Below are 17,133 nucleotides of genomic sequence, written 5' to 3'. Positions count from 1 at the left end.
AATGGGGCGGGCGTAGCGGCTCGTTTCTGAAGTTTTTCACTTTGATATTCGAGCGTCTATTAATGAAAACGTCGCGCTGCAGTTGTGCGGCCTTTTTTGGCCTATTTTATAGGGCACACTTCCTTTTTTAATGCAGTTCGGAGTTGCGAGTTGGGAGCTGGCAAAGCGAATGGAAAGTCTTTGGCCCAGGTCTGCTCCAGGCGCATAAACGAGGCTATTAAAGTGACAAAAATTGACACTAATCATGCTTGGATGCCAGCCAAAGGGGTGGCCGCCCATTTGTTTTGGGGGCCGGGTCGAAAGAGTCCACATTTTGTAGCGCTGTCATGTTCCAGGCGGCACGTAATTTATGTCTTAACACTTACAGATCGTTAGCGGAATAGAAAGGGTCAGGTCGGGGAAGTAATAAGAGGACTCGCTGGAAAGCGATCGTATGCAATGCGGGGATAATTAGCTAATAAATATGAACACATGTTGTGGATTTGGTAATGTATTTCTTAAGTCATACTAGTAGCATTATCTATTCTATACTATACGAGGTGTGTTCAAAAAGTAAGGTGACTCTTCAAATTTCGCGAATTTCAAATTTTTCGATTATCGAAACCTTTTAGAAGTTATACGAGGTGTGTTCAAAAAGTAAGGTGACTTTTCAAATTTCAAATTTTCAAATTTTTCGATTATCTTCAGTTTTGGGAACAAGAAAAAGCACATGGCCAAACCGGTAATATGGTCGAGGCATTATTGTGGTGTTGTTTTGGCCAAAAATCCAAACCTTTGATCCATATTTTCGATACAAAAATCGCCGAGCTCGCAAAATAACTTGAACTTTACGCCTCCACAACCAAACAAAAGAGGATGTTCCATTGAAACTTGGTACAGATGTTAGGGAAGAGTGTACCAATATAACAAAACAAAAAAATCGATAATCGAAAAATTTGAAATTCGCGAAATTTGAAGAGTCACCTTACTTTTTGAACACACCTCGTATGTGTTATTTATATAAAATCCTAACTTAAAGTTGATTTCAGATCCAGGCAAGTATAAGTTATTAGGAGATGAGTGCATCTTTAAAGCAACAAATTCAAATTTATGCTAATTCATACCCATAACATCACCCCTAAGAGTACCCTGTATGTTATTCATAGCTATGGATATCCATTGCCTATCCATACCCCACAGCCAGCGATCTCTCATCCAAGCCCGTGCCCAGATAACCGGGCAATAGCAACACCATCGCTAAACGCACCAAAGTAAATTGTTCGATTAATTGGATTTTAACAGCGACAAGTAGCCGCCAAGCAGGTCAGCCAATGAGCCAATGAACACCACCAGACAAAGGCAATAAAAAAAGCGTTGGGGAGGGAGGCTTGGAAAAATGAGGAAAAATAAAGGCATAGGAAAGCCAGCAGCATTCCCAAGCAGCAGACATGAAATCTCTCTCCGCAGAGCGAAATAGAGATGAATTTACAGCTACAAATCGCTTGATCAGTCAACATTTTAGCAACGTCTAATTGTCAGTCAGTCAACCAGACGGGAAAACGTCGACAACAACTCGACTATGGCAATGCCAATAGCAATGGCAATGGCAACAGTAGCAGCAGCAACATCAACCAAGGCACGGCAGCAACATTGCAGCAAAAAGAGGCCCCAAAGTTGAATTTTTATTGTTGTCACAGCAATTTCAATTGGTTCGATGAGCATTCCAGCCTTGCACGCGGCCAACTAGCGGAGCGATCGGAGGAAATACAAAATACAAATACAAGACACAGCCAAGCCAGGGAAAATACTAAATAAAAACTGGCTTAGACCAGAGACTCTGCAGACACAGCTCCATCATCGATATTATGTCGCTGGCAGACGATTAATGATTGCCAAGGTGAAGATCTCATCGACAAGCGTTTGCCCCTCGGTCTTTGTTTTTATGTACAGTGGGGAGTCACTATAAAGAAGATATTGCAAGCAAGAAATATTACAAATATAAAAATTAAAAGAGTTCCCAATATTATTGGTCCCAACATCACATATCCAAGTCAAGCCTTTTCAATTTTAAAGCTTTAAAAAAATGAGAAAATTTCCATTTTCTTTTCCATTTTGAAAAGTAAACCTCCAATAATCGACATCTCAATATGGATAGCCTTATCGAAGTTCGACTGTATACATTTCTTATGCCTTAGCTCAATGTCAGTCCGTCAGTTTGTCAGTTCGTCAGTCTGTCAGTGTCGCCAGGCCAAAGCGAGCAACGTCTCTCTCCCCAACACTTGGTATTTATGCCAATTAGTATGAAATTTCTTACGTGCCCGCAGACAGCGGCCTCAGTCGCAGTCGCAGATCCAGAAGCAGCTCCATAGCTCCAGCTCCATGCCCCATCTACTGCTCCTGCTCCTCCTGCTACCAAAATGCAACTCCAGAGCTCCATCCTCATCACAAGCCATCGCTTGCTTCCGCTTAAACTGGTCCAGTTTCATTTCTCGATTTCACCCTAATGCCAGGCAGCCAACACAGCGCGACTATATCTTATGGCTCTTATTGTCTCTCCGCGGACTTAGCGCCATTTTTGTCGCGCTTTCCTGACTTTGGCTAATCTGGCTGCTTAAATCGCCCGATCCGCAAATATTTCGTATTTAATTTGCTTCGCTGCCTCTTTCCATACGAGAAGTGTGTTCACAAAAATTCAATTCTAAGATGTTCGAATCAGCGATTGAACTGGCAATCAGATTTAATTAGTAGTTTTAGTTTTTATTAGCAATATGGTTTATAGTAATACTAACTCTTATATAAACTGTTGGTTTAATAAGCTTGTTTAATTTACAGAAAACAGAGATAACACTGAAAACTCATCTTCTTTTCTTTTTGTTTCTTTATTTAAGAATTGTTTTCCTTATTAAAAGTTTACTAGATGATCTTCTATACTGGTATATCTTAAGAAAACCCCTTAGACACCCCAACTAATGCCTCCAGTTAAGCCCACAATTTTTCCCAGCCTGCTCCAATTAAGTTTTACCTGCACCCATGCTGACCGCGGCGGCCAGACAAATTTCGAAAACAATTTTCCGCCCAGCAAGTGTGACTCGTTAGGCGCTTCGGCGGTGGCTCAGCTCGTAATTGAGCAATTATTCATTCAAATGGATTGCCAATTTCGCCGACCAGCCCACAACAACAGTGGATAGGATGCCATACGATGCCTTGCGATGCCATACGATACCATACGATACCTCGGGGCCAATTTAGCGGATCGAACTGCGAACTGCAAGCTGCAATTGCGATTGCAATTATAAAACAATCACTTGTCGGGATAGGCGGCTCCTGGTCGCCACCTTTAACGGCTGCCCATTATTTCCAGTATCCAGTATCGGATGCTCCTTGTTTTGTTTTTTTTTACCCTGCTGTTTTTTTTTTTTTTTTTGGGCGGCGGCCACGCAAATTGTGCTTACTTAATAAGTCGTACAACCTGCTAATGTGAGCAATTTACCAAAGGAACGCGCTCCACCCGGTGGTGCAGGTTCTGTTCCCGCTCCCGCTGCTCCTCTGCAGCTTTCTGTAGTCTTTGGTTTTACTTCTCTGTGGATTTTCTGTGCTCCTCGCGCATGCGCAGCCGCAGCCGCCGATTGCAATCTGCGCCGAAGGAAGCCACCAGAAAATAGCAGCGTGTGTGAATGCGCACAATAAAAAGGTGCGAGCTTAAAGAATTTATGGGCCAGCCAGCGGTCGATAAGCCAGGAAAAATAAATAAAATAAAATAAAAAATAAAACGAGAGAAGAAAAATCGAAGACCGCAAAAGGAGCTCTTCGTGCAGGCAAAACAAAGTCGCTGGGACAGCGCACCTAATTATTATAAATAAACCAATCGAACAATAAAGATCTGCTGGCCAACTTTCCACGAAATGCGCACAGTGGCCATAAGAACTTAATCGCAAATGAGATTCCGGGCCAGTTGGAGTCCCAAAAGCGGAGGCTAAAGCCGGCAACGCCATCGATAACGCAATCGATGATGAGGCGGCTCCCAGGTCCATTCCGAGCCCGAATCCAGGCTAACAAGCGGTTTGATGGGGCACCCAGTCGGCTGGATTAATCGCTGACATGGCCGGGGGAAAATTCTCGATGGCCGAGGGAGCGGGTCCCAAAATGTCCAAGCTCACAGGAAGAGAAATCGGAAGTTCTTTCAAATTTAAGTAGTAAATTGAATAAATTAAGTAAAATCAAGTAGTTTGCTTTACAAAAGTAAGTTGTTTTTTGTTCTTTTAAAGTTAAATTTATTATAAAATCACTTAACTTATTATGGCACATTATTTCTCCATGTGCAGGTCCTTGGAGCCTCAGATAAGGCGCTGACGTAGTTAAACATATTGTAATTGCTGCGATGCCACAAACGGGTTTCCATCCAACGGCCTGGTCCGGCAGTCTGGTCATTGTTTTGGAGTGGCTTCTGTATCGTCCCAGCATCAGATTACCACTCTATGTGCAGACAAAGGCGCAGCATCATCAGCATCAGCATCAGCCAATAAATGGAAGGCGTCGTTGTCGTCCTCAACGGCATCCCGATCCGCATCCCGATCCTCACCGCCTGCTCCTCCTTCTCCTTCTCGAGCTACTAACTTCCATCCTCCATGTCGCTGTCGTTACGGCCTTTGATTTTTGTGGATCAGGAGCAGCACAGTAGCCGTTCGATAATTTGCTATGGCATTCCAAGTGTATGTCTCCTTATCCGCATGTCAATCAAGCTCCTAATTATTCGCCGAATGCAAAAGATAATTGGGCCGTCGCTTTTGGGCTCTGCTTGTGCTGCTGCTGCTGCTGCTACCAACAACTGGACTTTTGGCCCAAAAGCCATTTCAATATAACAAACGAGAAGGGTTCTGTGTGGAGGCAATTATGACAAACTCAAAAATCTGATGGAGTCCTTCTGCAGTGGCCAAGTGGCATCCAATTAAATCAAAGGGAAAAACAAGGCAAGGGATAAGCCAAAGATAATCCGTTGACATATTCTTTGGGTTATACAAAATATGAAGGCATTAGCTGGAAATATGTTACTTTTGATTTGTAAAGGAAGGTTTATATATTAAACTGTGGAATTAATATTTTATTCTGATAAATCTGATTAAGCAAACATTCACTTTTTCACTTAACTTCTCTTGGGAATAAACAAAAAAGTTTCTCAAAGATATAAAATTATTAGCAGTAATTATTTGTTAATATTCAATTATTTTATTTCAGTGTTTTTGGTTAGTATTTAACTATCATTTATGTGATTTTATCTATTAAATTAAGTTGCCTTTCGACGACTTCTAATACCCTTTGAAATATTATAGTGGGTATATTTTTAGGATTTCTTTCATTTATAAAATAAAATCAAAGTAAATATCGAAAGTTAAGCTTACCTAAAAATAACAAAAGTATGAAATATACTAATATATCTTAAGCTTTTCAAACATATTTAATTAAACTTTTATCAGGTATTCTTCATTCGTTACCCTTGATCTTAAAAAGCTCCATCGGCGGTTTTAATGGCAGCTAATTCATTTGGCGTCCCAGCAGGTTTCCAGCTGTCTATTTCTATATATTATCTGCGAGTGGTAATCACGCTGGGAACGCATTGCACTTGGTTCACATGATCGCCTTTAGGTCCTGTTCCTGGCCACTTGGATGCACATAGAAAAATCAATGAGCTTAAAGATATATAGTCTAGCTAAGATTTGAGTTGCTATTAAAAAACTGTATGGATCTTTAAGGTAACAAAGTTTTTGTTCATTATATTATTATTGCTGACTATTATTACCATAGATTTTTTAGATAAATTTATGATAAGTAATCAAACAAATAATCAAACTGTTCCCTCTGTGTAGCTGCAAGTGTAATGAAATCACACATAGACGGGCAAAATGAAACTGCGATTGGAGCCGTTGAAAAAGTGGGCAAAATAGTGGCAAAATCGTGGCGAAGTGGGCATGGGGGCATGGAGACATGGAGACCATCGACACTTTGTACGTTGTTGTGTAAAACGATTGGCGCGTTAATCAACGTACAAATTTCCGACTTATATGGCCAGCGAATTAAATCGTTCCCCCGAGATCGGCCAGCCTGGTCAGCTATCCTCCTGACAGCTGCCGATTAGAACTGGAGCGATAAATTATACAATTGCCATGCGTGAGACCGCAAAGAGAGAGGATCGGCTTGGATCGGATTGGGCTCCATATTGTGCGAGTATATATGGAGGACCCGGGTCCTGATTCCCCCGGCTCATCGCAATGACAATTACACTGATTACATTAAATATATGAGATCCATATTGGGAGCCCAATGCCTCTGGGAGTGTTAACTGTTTGCCTGTTCCTCCTGAAAAATAAAAGTTAAAATCGCCTTCGAGTGATTTTTTTTGTGCAATTTGCTGCCCCTTGAAGTATGCAACACGAATTGCCCGCCGAAAACTCTGGAAAAACATGCAAATTAGCAGGGCCTAAAATAAGGTTTAGTAGGAGGGGTTTGCAAAGGGGGATAACAAGAGTGCACTTTGAACACTCTAATCTATACAATATTTTATTTATAATTATTATAAATAATAATAAGGAACAATTTTTAAGTAATACAAATCTAAAGGATTTTACGCACTTTGTTAGAACATCAAAAAATATTTGAAAATATTAAATTTGTGGTTAATTTTATACATGTTAGTTTATCGTATAACATTTAATTCTATTAAAAAATAGTTTTAAAATCAAAATTATAATTTTTAAAATCAACTTTTAGCGTAAAATTTAGTCCCCTTAAAACCCTCAACTCGAAAAAATCTACAAGCATGCACTCGGCGACTTGGCAGTTTGTTATGACCTGTGCAGTTTGTTTAAAATTCTTGTGGCGCGGCATGAAAAATCAATTATGTTAGTTGAACTTTCTGAGCTAAACGCTAAACAATTGCGCATAATTACGAGCGTTGCGTTGGGGACGAAACCAAAACGAAACCGAACTGCGGACTGCATTGCCGTTGCCTCAATTTGTGCATTTGCATAAGAGAAGGGATGGGGGCATTTTCCAGTGGTTTTGTGCCACAAACAAGAAAGAACAACAATTAAGGTTCCAAATGGCAAAAGTTAATGGCCGAACAATTGAGGAAATTCACGTAAATGACTTGGGGGGATTAGAATTGGGCACATTCGAAGGAATGTAGGAATTGTTTAACCGGAAATCGTTTTCAGAACTAGGAACTGCGGTCGTTTCAAAAAGTATGAGAAACGGAAATGAATTCCTGCAAAACGCACTATTTAATTTACATATTTCCATAAAACTTGTAAGCTTAGAAAAATTCTTAAGATGTTAATATGAAACGATGTATCTGCTTTTTCTTTAGGCGTTTTGAAAATATTTTAGTAAATTAAAATTTAAAAAACAGAAATAAATTTCCCTTACAAACATATGATGTTTATAATACATCATTTTAAAGTATATTTATCTATTCCCAATCCCATGGCCGTTGATTAAATTTAAATTCCGTAGACAGCGCGCCAATTTAACATAGACACTACCTATCGATAAGTCTTGCAGCAGCAGTAGGCATTGCGACTTTTTAACATTTCTGTAAACTAACATTCGGATAAAATCCAGGCTATCCAAAACCTAAGTTGGAAGTGTGAAAGTTGATTTTAATATGGTAAACTTATCAATCAGAAGGCTATGCCAGACCTTTTCGAAATTAGTTTTAAGTAAAATTACCAAAATTTCTAGTTCTCCAGACCGACACGCTCTATCGCGCCATCTTAGTCTTTGAATGCCAGTGGAAATTCAAGCAGCAAGCCCACAAAGCGCCAAGGGAACAGCTGGCCAGGCCTATCGATATCGATAGCCAGACGGGAAAGCCGTTAGACAACACTGGCGGCACCGATAAACAGCAGGGCCAATCGATAGCTGGGTCGAAGAAGGAGGAGGAGAAGCAGAGGAGAAAAACAAAAACCAATTGTGAAAAGGAAAAGTGTAAAGTTTAAATCGAAGGAAATTGTGTAGAGAAAACGGAGGACACAACGACGCACCTGCCGAAACTAAACGAAACGAAACCTACCTTTAAAAACTAGGCTTTTTCTGCGGTTTACAAACTAACCCACACAGAGACACACACACGAACGCAAATCGTCATTCTCCCCTTTTTTTTTTTACTTTTGCGAAATCCAAGACGAAGGCTAAATCCACAACAAATGCAGATTGGAGCTTGATTGGTTCACGATAAGTGCCGACTCACGCGGGATCAGCAAACTATAGCCGATCTAGATCACAGCTGTCGAAGACGAGGAAAAACATACCACCATGTCCGTGAGGACAAAGGTTCTGGGCCTGGTGGACGTGATGATGCGCGTTCCACCGGTGATGGTCATTGATGAGATCTTAAAGATCGGCATGGGCCTGCCTACGCGGCTCTATCCGGATAAGGGTGGCCCAGAAACAGTTGCCAACGATACCCCGCCAACGGAACCCCCACCAGGTACATCACCCAACCCAGATCCCTTCGCCAGCATCAAGGAGTTCTTTGGCCAAATGAGTACATCCGCCTCTGGATCAGTCCAGTCTGCCCTCGAACAGAGTATCGATAACGCCTCCAAAACCGCTAAAACTCATGGAATGCTCAGCTCCGGATTTAATACCCTAATGGACGAACTGTCCCATGACCAAACACTGGCAGAAGTCCTCAGCCTCACCACGGTCAAGTTCGTCATCTGCCTGTTTGGTGAGTTCGAGTGAGCCAAGAACAAATATAATCTTACTAGTCCGTTTAGGACTTTTTAAACTCGCATTTCTGGGATATACTTTTCAAGATCTGGAATTTACTTATTTTCTTCATGTTTCTAGAGATGATAAAAGTTTCTCCGTTCCAAAATTATTGCCAAAAAGGTTACATACACGTCATAGTATCAAAAGCCCAGTCCATGTACAATAACGACTTTATTTCATCATCGATTTCAGTATGTCAAAGTAGAAAGTATACATTTAGTTTATCTTTTATAGAGACTACAGATCGAAATTTGATTGAAAATGTTTTATAATTAGCCCTTACTATGAAAAATGTTACTAAGTCATCGTTAGCTACGAAAATTTTAGAGTATTTTTAGCAAATTAAGCGATTAAAATAATTAAAGTTGGAAAAGTTGATAGCACACCACAGGAGATAACAAATTATCATAAAGTTTTCAATTATCATTTAGAATTATCATTGTGATTTTTAAAAAGTTTTTGCAGAGCTAAATTAAATGCAACTAATTATAATTAATTTCATATAATTGAATAATTTCCCTTCAGTAAGCTCGAACCCGAAACGTAAACAAATAAATTATTGGAAGTTCGTTGTTTTCGACCTACTGACGAAACTGTCTAGAATTCCAAGGGCCGCTTATCGGGCGCACTTTGGACGCCAATAAAACGTAAATACTTGACTCATTATCTTCGTGGTTTTGCAGGTTTCCTGTCCGCCGCTTGCATCTTCATGTTGTGGACCCGCCACCTGGTGATGGTCTACATGTTCCTCACCTCGCTGGGCCTCACCTTCCTCTCCTACTGGTCCAATGTCAGTGCCCTGGCCCTGATGGAGCGGAGTCCCAGCATACTGGAGGATCTGATGTCGCTGAACACCACGAGATTACTGGATTCGGGCGGGGTGGTCATGTCGCTGGCGCCTCATCTGATGGCCCAGTGGTTCATGGGCATGCTGTTTGCCTACATCCATCTGGGTCCAAGGTTCGAGATGCTCCAGAAATCAATGCCCATCATATTCGCTAGTCCAATTCTGGTGGCCATGCTTCCACTGCCGCCGAAAGTGGCGCAGCACTTGCCCGTTGTAGCCGGATTCGCACCCATCATACTCACGAAGATCACGCTGATGCATAGCGCCATGGAGGCCAGTCGAACGGTCTACAATGGATACCAGTACGCCATGAACTTTGTGTCCAACTTTGGACTGTCGGCGCTCATAGAAAATGAATGGCAGCGCCTGAATGTTCCCAATGTTTTGAGGGTCTTTTGGACCATCAGGTGGGTTTCCGAGGTAGTTCATTAATTTATGTTAATCAAGCACATGGAACGTTCGAATTTTTGCATTTAGACCGTAAATGTGTCAGTCGAACAAGGCCATTAATCGCATTGTATTTCGATAGTCGTTAATGGCTTAGCAATCAGGTTATCATAGATTGATTAACCTCCTGAAATAAATATTGATCTAATAATAAACATAACTTTCTAGAATAATTCAAGGCGGATATGCTTTGGCCACCACTGAGACGGATGAGCCCCTGGAACTGATGCCAGCTACGCAGAAACTGCTCGTGGATGGCTGTGAAACCCTGACGGCGGTCTTAGGAATGACTGGCGTCATCTCGATGATCTGCCACTACATCGGACGCGGCTTCCAGTGGTATCTGCTGACCTACGACAACGACGAGGAGAAGTCGCTGGGCACTGTCTCAGCAGTGCTTTTCTATATCCTTGCTCTGCAGACGGGTTTAACCTCCCTATCGCCGGACAAACGCTTCATAAGACTCTGCCGGAACCTGTGCTTACTGATGACTGCTCTGCTTCACTTCCTCCACAACATCGTCTCACCCATTTTAATGTCGCTAAGTGCGGCAAGGAATCCCTCACGAAAACGCCATGTGCGCGCCCTCACTGTCTGCGCCTTCCTCGTAGTGATGCCCGTGTCCCTACTCTACTACCTATGGTCTCAGCGATCCATCTCCACCTGGTTGCTGGCGGTTACCGCCTTCTCCGTCGAAGTGATAGTCAAGGTAGGTGAACATTAGATATCTTCTGTACAAGATTGATAGATGATAAATATAACCTTCTTTAGGTGCTCGTTTCGCTGGCTACCTATACACTCTTCCTGCTGGATGCCCGGCGCCAGTTCTTCTGGGAGAAGCTGGATGACTACCTTTATTACGTGCGTGCTTTTGGCAACTCGGTGGAGTTCTGCTTCGGCATCCTGCTGTTCATCAATGGAGCTTGGATTCTAATCTTCGAATCGGGTAAGTTGTCGTCCAGCGCCCCTGTCCTTGTTACATTAACACATGAGTAAGCGAAACCATCGCTGCAATAAATTGGCATTTGTGCATCGGACTCGGAACTCGAATCCGAGTCCAAATCCGGATCCACCTTGTTCCGCGTCCAGCTTTTCTGTTCTGTGTGTGCATGTAATATTTTTATTTGGTTGATTTTGTGTATCGATAACTATAACTTGATAGCCCAAAATGCTACAGGCGGCGCCATCAGAGCGATCATGATGTGCATCCATGCCTACTTTAATATCTGGTGCGAGGCCCGGGCGGGCTGGTCGGTCTTCATGAAGCGGCGTTCGGCGGTCCACAAGATCTCTGCTCTTCCAGAGGCAACTCCTGCCCAGCTGCAGGCATTTGATGATGTCTGCGCCATTTGCTATCAGGTGAGTTTCCATTTATATTACCCATTTCTTGCATTTAACCAAGCTTTCGTTTTACCATTTAGGAAATGTATTCTGCCAAGATCACGCGGTGTCGTCACTTCTTCCATGGCGTCTGCCTTCGCAAATGGCTATATGTCCAGGATCGCTGCCCCTTGTGCCATGAGATCATGATGTATACAGACAAGGCGGAAGAAAATGCCCATGATGCAGAGCCAGCGGCGGATGCCCAAGCTGAACAGCCGCTACGTATCTACCCGCGAGATGTAAGTACAATAAAGGATATAATGTACATATTTACTTATATAAAACTTAATCCCCCAGGATGGAAACAATGCTGGTGCGCCGCGACGCTCTCCTGAGCGAATTCCAGTCGAGATGCCTGATGTGGCCCCCACTTCCTCCAATGCAGCAGCAGTGCGGATCGGAGGCGAGGCAGCTGCAGCCATCGTAGAGTCAGCAGCGGCTATCGGAGAGGCGAGATCTCTGGGCAGCATTGCCAGCAACGCCACGCAGAGAATCAGCGCCAGCGGGAGCAGTGACAGCAGCTATATCTCAGCATCCGCCCAACCGCCTCCGCCGACGGCCACATCCGCTGCTGCTGTGGCCACGGCTGCGGCCAGCAATACGACGCACATGTTCCGGATGTCGCAGGACCAGCAGTAAATCGGATCGGATCGACGGAAACTGGAGCGCTCGGCGTACCTTGTTTTTCTTATATATCTTACTACTTGGAAATGTTCTGTGTGTTAGTGTACTTATGTAAAAATTGCGAATCTTTGTAGCGAAAACCAAGGCTTCTCTAATCCTTTAAAGAGCAATCTATTCCTATCACACAAAGACACACACACTCCCTAGCACACAAGACACATGACAACCAAACAGCACACACCCTTGATCCTCATATGCACAGACATTTACGTATATATATATAAAACACGCAGCCATGCTTAACTAAATTATATACCATGCATATAATAGCGCGCTGATCGATAATGAGACGATAATTGAACCAGAGATCTATGTACGTTAAGTTTATGGTAAAAGTTGATCCAAAAATGTTGAAACACACACAAAAAAATGTAGCCCTAAGTTTGCAGCGGATAAAAGCAGTGTAAAAATACCATCAGCGGATAAAAAAAACAAGAAAAAAACAAAAAACAAAAACGATAAACAAACATTTTATGTGGTGAAGTCTGAAAATGATTTAATCAAGTTACCAAGTAAATCTAGTTAAAAACAAAACACGAAATCAGCACAGATGAAAAATGAGAGCGAAACAAATGATTGCGTTGTATAATTTTGTAATGTAAAAATAACTTGAATAAGAGAATCCTTGTTTTGTTTTTTTTTATTTAAATTACCTATGTACGTTTATTTAGATTTAATGTAATTAAACGAAAGAAGCGGAAAATACAGAAAACATTAAAAACAGTCTAATGTAAGCGAAAACACACAGAAACAATTTTTGTGTTGACTTTTGACTAGAATTGTGGCTGTTTCGGTTAACACGATTTACAGTGCCTTTCAAAGCTGGAAGAGTAACCAACGTTTTCTTGGACATCTTAACCATCTTTCAGCTTTGAAACGCATTCTATATTTACAGTCCACATTATTTCCTTAGTTGAAAATCAAATCATTGTAGTTGCGGAGCAGATGGTAAGGTGACACCCGACAACAGGTGGTGGTGCGAACCACGGTGATACGATCGGCACGCTCAAAGTTGGCCTTAACCGTCTCATAATAGCGACCATCGCTGGAAGTTCCATAAAGTTACACAAAAATCTATAGAATTAGTTACTAAGGAAACTCACCTGAGCACCATGCATCGCAATTTGAGGCACTTGACACGTAGAATATCGATCGCCTTTTGGCTTTTGTCTGAGAATCGCAGGTTATCCGGATCCCAACGCAATTCCAAACGCTCCAAGTTGCCGCAGTTCGAGGCAATGGTGTCCATCAACTGGTCCACATGGATATTGACGCCCAGTTTCTCAGCAGTGCCCATGACAATGATCCTGAAGGATAGGAATAATATGGGATTAATATTGTAATAGTATTATTAATTAACTTAACTTACTTGCAGTTGCCTAGCAAAGGAAGGATGCTCATCCATAGTTGATCTGTGATGTGGGGCATTCCCGAGAGGCAGCAAGCGCTCAGCTGATGACCCTGGCGCTGTATAAACTTAAGAAGACCTTCATCGGAGATGTTGTCTGATGAGTCCAGGTCCAGGGAAATGAGGGATCTAAAAGGATTAACGTTAAGAAAGAAGGATACTAGGAGTAAAAAGTTTCATCCCACCTGGTAGTTCCCGATTCCATCCACTGCTTAAGTACACTATCGTTGAATCCATTGATCTGTCCGGCTGATAGGAACTTCAAGCTAGGAATCCTAGTAAGCATATCCACCAAACACTCCGGGGAAAGGTCCGTGGCCGTAATGTCCAGCTCCTGCAAGGCGCACTTGTCCCACTCGGCCTGCATCACGAACTCCGACTTCAAGCTGGTGCCATTCATCAGCAAACAGGTCAGTCGCTTGGATCGCTGGATCAAGGTCTTCAGAGTGGAGCCAGTGACCTTGTTGCAGAAGTTAACAGCCAGACACTCCAGCTGGATGCAGTTGGAGCTGAAGGCATCGATGTGGGAGTCGTCGATGAAGTTGATGCCGTACAGATTGATCACACGTAAGTTAGGAGTGGCCGACTTCAGTTTATGCACGTTGATGACCTCGTAGATTTCCTCCTCCTCCTCCTCGCACTTCTCATAGGTGCCAATCAAGTGGAGCACCTCCAGGCCGTTTATGAAGTTGTAGATCTTGCGCATGAAGCCCTCCATGAAGATCACTTCCGACAGGCAGACGCACATATAGCGCAGCTTGGTGGGAAAGGCCTGCATCTCGCTGAAATCGTGCAGCTGCATGGCTAAAAATATTTCATAAATTTATTAATAATTAAAATTTAGCACTGAATTAGTGGAATACTCACCCGTGGAGAAGTCCAGCAGCATGTGGGTGAGATTGGGACACTTGGCAGACAGCTCGTGGAGTACCGTGTGCGTGATGAGCTCAATGGGCAGCTCAATATAGCGCAGCGTTGGACCGAATCTCACGGATATAAGCTGAAGCAGCATCTCCAGGGAGCCCACGTGAAGTCCAGAGACCTCTGGGCGCAGGGACACATTCTTCCATAGTCGGGTATCGTAGGCAATCTGGCGCCATCGACGACAGATCCGGGCCAGGCGACAGATCTCCCGGTGCGACAAATACGAGAAGATGTGCAGCAGCACCTTGTCGGGCAGCTTTTCGATGGTCTGCGGGTGAGAAATGTATTAGAAAGGTGTAATATATATATACTGATAATTTTATTTTCTCATTAATTTTTAAGTTTAAATAATTAAGATCGCTGTGAAGGAAACGCTTTGATCCACTTCTATATAATTTAACATATGTGTTCATGTGGGATCACATATTTTATAAATATTTTCACTTCGAGTGCTTTTCTTTTTCTCAGAGAAGTACTCTCTCCTAGTTTTTGGTCAGATGAGTTAATCTCAAAGTAATAGCTCCAAATCGTCGTACCGTATCGGCGAAGGGACTGCGAACTGTGCCATCGGAAAGGTACACCTGCGAGGCCTCGACGGCCAGCTGACCCCAGATATCGGTGGAAATATCCATTCCTTAGGCCACTTCAATATGTATCGAGGTGATGCGAAAGCACTTATATAAAATATAGGTAAAAAATGGGGGGAAAACTACGCGTGGTCTGGTTCGCCAGCTGAATATCCGTCGGACTGAGCTACTTTCGCGCTACTGCGAGACGGATTCCCATCGACATTGCCATCGGAATCTCCAAAAGAACCGCCAGGCAATAGACTCAAGAGAATCAGGTTCCTATTTATAGACGAGCGCTAGTAACGAGAGCAGTGGCAGATCTGTCTCGGATGCATCAGCTGTTCGCCGGCCCCGCACCACTTACGCACTCTCCCAGAACCAGCCGACCACCAAAACACCCACCCAGTGGTGCACCAAGAGAAACACATTAGAGATTAAAAGTCCCTTTAAGGGGAGTCAAAAAGTAGGCAACGCTTTATGACAAAAGTTTTTGTTATTTTTCCTTTTTTGGAGGTTGGAAAGATTTTAGTGATGTATGAGATATAAAGTACTACAGATGATTAAGTTTTCCTTATAAACTTTTATAAAAGTATATATTAAATTGTTTATAACTAACCAAATATTGATATTAATTGATTCCTAAGCCCTTATCCAAAAAGTTTCTAAGTAAGAAATGTTTCAAAAAAGTATCTTTCTATATATTTATTTCTCAGTGCAAGTAAAGACGCATGTTGTTTGTTGCCAAGATTTCTATATATACGCGATCGGTCGGCTGGGTTTGTTTTGTTTACTATAGCTATGTACATCCACTATGCATGTATGTGGCACTTACCAGTCGCGTCCTCACCACCCCCGAGTCGTGGAGTCCGATGGCCTGGGATGAGGTTTGCGCTGCCAAAACATTCCAATTATCCATCGTGGGCACTGTTTTCTAACCCTTGGAAACTTTGTGTGTTTTCTGTTCTATAATATATAGTTTGTCTGGTTCCGTGTGGCTCTGGTTCTATCTATGGGAAATATGCCGGCTTGTGTCGTTGTGGGAATATTTTGCAGGCGCTTTCTATAAGTAGCACGAGCATTCATTCATGAAATGGCGATTTCTGCGAGGCTTCCCCGATTAGTCATGCAGTTTTTTAGTTTATAAGGATTTAGTTTACAAGACTTTTAAGTTTAATAAGTAATATTTATTAAGAAAGCAACTTTAAAAGATTATGTTCCCCTACATTTTTTCAAAATTTTCAATGATTTTCAAATTTTAGGATAGACATTATAGACTGAAATTATTTTTGTTTAATTTGGCAAACTGAATATGGGAAAATATTTATTTGTTTAATGCCGAAAAGACAACAGATATGTACATTCCATGAGCATATTTTTCAAGTACAGAAACTATTTTAAGCCACAAGCACTATCGAAATCCGGCTAAAAGCTACACAGAATACAAGAACGTAATTACCCATTTGATTAATTGATCAAAGGAAATCGTTAGACCCACTCTACAATATAAACGAACACGAGAACAAAAGCCATTAATTAATTACTTGTTGCCTTAAGTTTAAAATAGCGAAATAACAACAATTTGCACAGGCGAATTATGCAAATTTAGTGAACATTTTTGTGGTGATCTTTTGATTTGCGAGCAGAGGTACACATCAAAATTGTGTTCACCCTTTTTGCCTGGGTTATTTATAGGCGATAGGCGGATTCGCCTGGTTTTGGTTGCAAATTGATGATGAGGATGCAAGTGCAATGCTCGAGAATCGCCGAACAAAAAATGCAATTTCGTAACTTTCGCACAACAATGACGGGGGTCGCGAATACTTGGCAAATTGCACTTGAGTTTTCACTTCTTCGATGGCAAATTACTGGCAAGAATCCGGCGGAAACCGCTGGTTTCTACGGCATCAATTGGTCGAAATTTTCCGCGTTCTTGACGGCTCCACAACTCTCTGGCAACTGAGAAAATCAGGCGTCCGCGGAAAATAGTTTATGCCAAAATCCACTCGGCTAGTTGGTCGTATTATATGGGTGGATAGGGGGATAGGGGATAGTTGGATGTGGATATATAGACATGGAGGGGTTATTGGGGGACGATCTCTGCTCAAAGAGCGAGTGCAGGCGTC

General features: G+C 42.3%; 2 protein-coding genes across 5 annotated transcripts; one reads left to right on the top strand and one right to left on the bottom strand.

The window, feature by feature from the left end:
* The first annotated feature begins 7,718 nt into the window (after positions 1-7,718).
* Positions 7,719-12,832, top strand: LOC108116041 (protein TRC8 homolog). Of its 2 annotated transcripts, none has more exons than XM_017227738.2 (7): positions 7,719-8,704; positions 9,432-10,002; positions 10,211-10,751; positions 10,814-10,988; positions 11,220-11,401; positions 11,464-11,664; positions 11,723-12,832. In XM_017227738.2, the coding sequence occupies exons 1-7, from the start codon at positions 8,287-8,289 to the stop codon at positions 12,062-12,064; spliced, it is 2,430 nt and encodes an 809-aa protein (XP_017083227.1). In that variant the 5' UTR covers positions 7,719-8,286; the 3' UTR covers positions 12,065-12,832. The 2 variants fall into 2 exon arrangements, with proteins under 2 accessions (XP_017083227.1, XP_017083226.1); XM_017227737.2 differs by having other exon boundaries at positions 11,205-11,401.
* LOC108116043 (F-box/LRR-repeat protein fbxl-1) lies at positions 12,734-16,960 on the bottom strand. Of its 3 annotated transcripts, XM_017227740.2 has the most exons (8): positions 16,877-16,960; positions 16,467-16,506; positions 15,843-16,070; positions 14,385-14,709; positions 13,703-14,321; positions 13,479-13,646; positions 13,213-13,416; positions 12,734-13,154 (listed from the first exon to the last, which is right to left on the bottom strand). In XM_017227740.2, the coding sequence occupies exons 3-8, from the start codon at positions 15,924-15,926 to the stop codon at positions 13,019-13,021; spliced, it is 1,536 nt and encodes a 511-aa protein (XP_017083229.1). In that variant the 5' UTR covers positions 15,927-16,070; positions 16,467-16,506; positions 16,877-16,960; the 3' UTR covers positions 12,734-13,018. The 3 variants fall into 3 exon arrangements, with proteins under 3 accessions (XP_017083229.1, XP_017083230.1, XP_017083228.1); XM_017227741.2 differs by lacking the exon at positions 16,467-16,506 and having other exon boundaries at positions 16,877-16,956; XM_017227739.2 differs by lacking the exons at positions 15,843-16,070; positions 16,467-16,506; positions 16,877-16,960 and adding an exon at positions 14,978-15,222.
* Between the last annotated feature and the right edge of the window lie 173 nt (positions 16,961-17,133).

Source organism: Drosophila eugracilis, unplaced genomic scaffold (genome assembly GCF_018153835.1).
Source record: "Drosophila eugracilis isolate 14026-0451.02 unplaced genomic scaffold, ASM1815383v1 contig_616, whole genome shotgun sequence".
NCBI lineage: Eukaryota > Metazoa > Arthropoda > Insecta > Diptera > Drosophilidae > Drosophila > Drosophila eugracilis.
The sequence above is the reverse complement of the archived record's forward strand: the minus strand, read 5'-3'. Positions and strand labels throughout refer to the sequence as shown.

What these genes read in the sequence shown, in the direction of transcription:
- LOC108116041 (XM_017227737.2), top strand. Translation starts at nt 8,287, where the DNA reads ATGTCCGTGAGGACAAAGGTTCTGGGCCTGGTGGACGTGATGATGCGC. An exon ending in GATTCTAATCTTCGAATCGG is followed by an intron (nt 10,989 to 11,204) that starts GTAAGTTGTCGT and finishes ATAACTTGATAG; the next exon opens with CCCAAAATGCTACAGGCGGC. An exon ending in TCTGCGCCATTTGCTATCAG is followed by an intron (nt 11,402 to 11,463) that starts GTGAGTTTCCAT and finishes TTTACCATTTAG; the next exon opens with GAAATGTATTCTGCCAAGAT.
- LOC108116043 (XM_017227739.2), bottom strand. Translation starts at nt 15,073, where the DNA reads ATGGATATTTCCACCGATATCTGGGGTCAGCTGGCCGTCGAGGCCTCG. An exon ending in CCTTTGCTAGGCAACTGCAA is followed by an intron (nt 13,417 to 13,478) that starts GTAAGTTAAGTT and finishes CCTATCCTTCAG; the next exon opens with GATCATTGTCATGGGCACTG. An exon ending in TTGCGATGCATGGTGCTCAG is followed by an intron (nt 13,155 to 13,212) that starts GTGAGTTTCCTT and finishes TGGAACTTCCAG; the next exon opens with CGATGGTCGCTATTATGAGA.